The 1,975-nt window shown below is 34.6% G+C and overlaps 1 protein-coding gene across 1 annotated transcript; it reads left to right on the top strand.

Moving 5' to 3' along the window:
• The first annotated feature begins 973 nt into the window (after nucleotides 1-973).
• LOC108095419 lies at nucleotides 974-1,765 on the top strand. The gene is made up of 4 exons (XM_017196525.1): nucleotides 974-1,108; nucleotides 1,165-1,397; nucleotides 1,454-1,564; nucleotides 1,618-1,765. Exons 1-4 carry the CDS (start codon nucleotides 974-976, stop codon nucleotides 1,763-1,765), a joined length of 627 nt encoding a protein of 208 aa, XP_017052014.1.
• Nucleotides 1,766-1,975: the final 210 nt, after the last annotated feature.

Below are 1,975 nucleotides of genomic sequence, written 5' to 3'. Positions count from 1 at the left end.
AAATATCTTAGTCATGTATATGTACATAGGCTGTCTGATATTTTTCGGTTTTTAATTTTAAATTTTAAAGCAAGAAAATGTGTTGACGATAACTAGTAGTTTTAAAAATGTTAAAAAATGAATTTTAATTAAGCTGTCGTCATATAATATTAATTTAGGGAAGGTGTTTTACGGATGGTTGTCGGATTTTACTTAAAAATTTCTAAGTTATCTAAGAAACATTATGGTAACCTATTTCTCATGCATCCTTTTAAAATAAATTCAAACCAAGCCAGTCTGGATAGGAATTCGGCTAGATCGACAGCACTGCTGCACACATGTTTGTCCTGCGCCTAATTTTGGGTTGCGTGCACCATGCGTCGCGTCACGTCGCCTGCGACTTGCGTGCAGTAAAATAACTGCTTCGTGTTGGCAGCTCTACGGGTTTGTTGTTCTTGCTGCCGCTTATCATGGGCCCGAAAATTGCCATGGCAACAACAAGTTGAAAACGCAATTTTCGGCTTTTGCATTACAGTTTTACCCCACGAACGGAATGGGAGACATACGCCCTTTGTTTTTGCCTGTCCCCGAGTACAATGCGGGTAATTTGAATGGGAACAGAAGTGGGGATCGATTATAATAGCTTCAAAGATAATGATTGCATGCAGATATGTGAGGTCTTGCTTAATTATCTCTAAAATAAATTATTAAAAGCAGGTGATTTAAAGTATCTTTTTATAAAACCTTAAACCTAACTCCTAAGCCTTAAAAGAAGTAAATATATATTTCTTGTTATGATATTACAAATATTTTTTCTATTTGAATTTCGGTCACTTCAAGAAGAGTTAAATGAAGATCTGACCGTTTAGACAGCTTGTTTAAACTAAGCTGACCTGTATGCTACTTTTCCATTTGGCAGATGATTGCTAATTGTTAAAGAATCTTTGGTGTCTGCAGATTCTGTTCTGGGCTTAGTTGAATTCGAACAGCCGACATGGAAAGATCCGTGTGGTTTTCAGTTTGTGCAACACTCTGTCTTAGCTTTTTACAACAAACGACATTACAAGATGTGCATTCTAGAGCCAAACGTTTTTTAATATTTCCCCGACAAGCGCCCACGAGACACCAGGTAAAGTCATTCTAAAATCTATACAATATTTATATTTCTATTTTTATGTTTCCTAGTTTATTGCTGGCATTGGCATCCCAGCCGATCTTGATTATGAATCACTAACAGTGGGCTACGTCTTAAAAGCAGAGTATTATCTACCCTACAACGCAACTGTTTATAGGCAAAACCCACTTTTTCCTGAATACCCAGTGAATTCCACTGAGTACGAAAGACAAAGAAAGTTTCTTAAGACGCCTACGTATCTGCGTTGGCAAATATACGACTTCATCGAACATATGCTTAATGGGTATATTTTAATAAATCTAGCTTGGATACAATTAATATCCTTATGTTTTTAAGTAGCTATGGATTGAATGGGCATGCCTGTCTCTTAGAAGCAATCTGTGAGGTTAATAGGATTAAATTTGCAAAGGACTTTAGCACTGCAGCAGAAATGTTGCACATACTTTTGAGGTAGGTTATTGTATGTTGTTGTGTAATATTAATAAATAAACTTATCTTTGCAGCCCTTCCTCCACTTTAAACTCTGAATCGGAGCGGGCTCGAGATTTTATACTGGCTGAAAAAGAAGGATCGCGAATGGGTTGTGCAAAATATGATTGCAATACAAAAATAATCAATTGGTTTTCATTTGTAAGCCAGTTGGACTTTTAACCCACCAGTACTAAAAACTTGGTAATTAATAAAATATTTTTAGGAATATTGATAACTAGATAATGTTTTCTGAAGGTAGAGAAAAAGGATCAATAAATTAATCTATTACATCTAACATTTTAAACATTAATAAAAAGCATTTTTAACACAATTTATAAGGATTAAAAACGTTTAAATAAAACATTATCTAAAATATAAACCGTTAAATAT

The sequence above is a fragment of the Drosophila ficusphila genome, unplaced genomic scaffold (genome assembly GCF_018152265.1).
Source record: "Drosophila ficusphila isolate 14025-0441.05 unplaced genomic scaffold, ASM1815226v1 contig_286, whole genome shotgun sequence".
In the NCBI taxonomy this organism is placed as follows: domain Eukaryota; kingdom Metazoa; phylum Arthropoda; class Insecta; order Diptera; family Drosophilidae; genus Drosophila; species Drosophila ficusphila.
The sequence above is the reverse complement of the archived record's forward strand: the minus strand, read 5'-3'. Positions and strand labels throughout refer to the sequence as shown.

Bases quoted from the DNA above. Each gene is read 5' to 3' on its own strand.
- LOC108095419 (XM_017196525.1), top strand. From the start codon at position 974: ATGGAAAGATCCGTGTGGTTTTCAGTTTGTGCAACACTCTGTCTTAGC. The intron at 1,109-1,164 runs GTAAAGTCATTC...TATGTTTCCTAG, and splicing joins AAGCGCCCACGAGACACCAG to TTTATTGCTGGCATTGGCAT. The intron at 1,565-1,617 runs GTAGGTTATTGT...TTATCTTTGCAG, and splicing joins ATGTTGCACATACTTTTGAG to CCCTTCCTCCACTTTAAACT.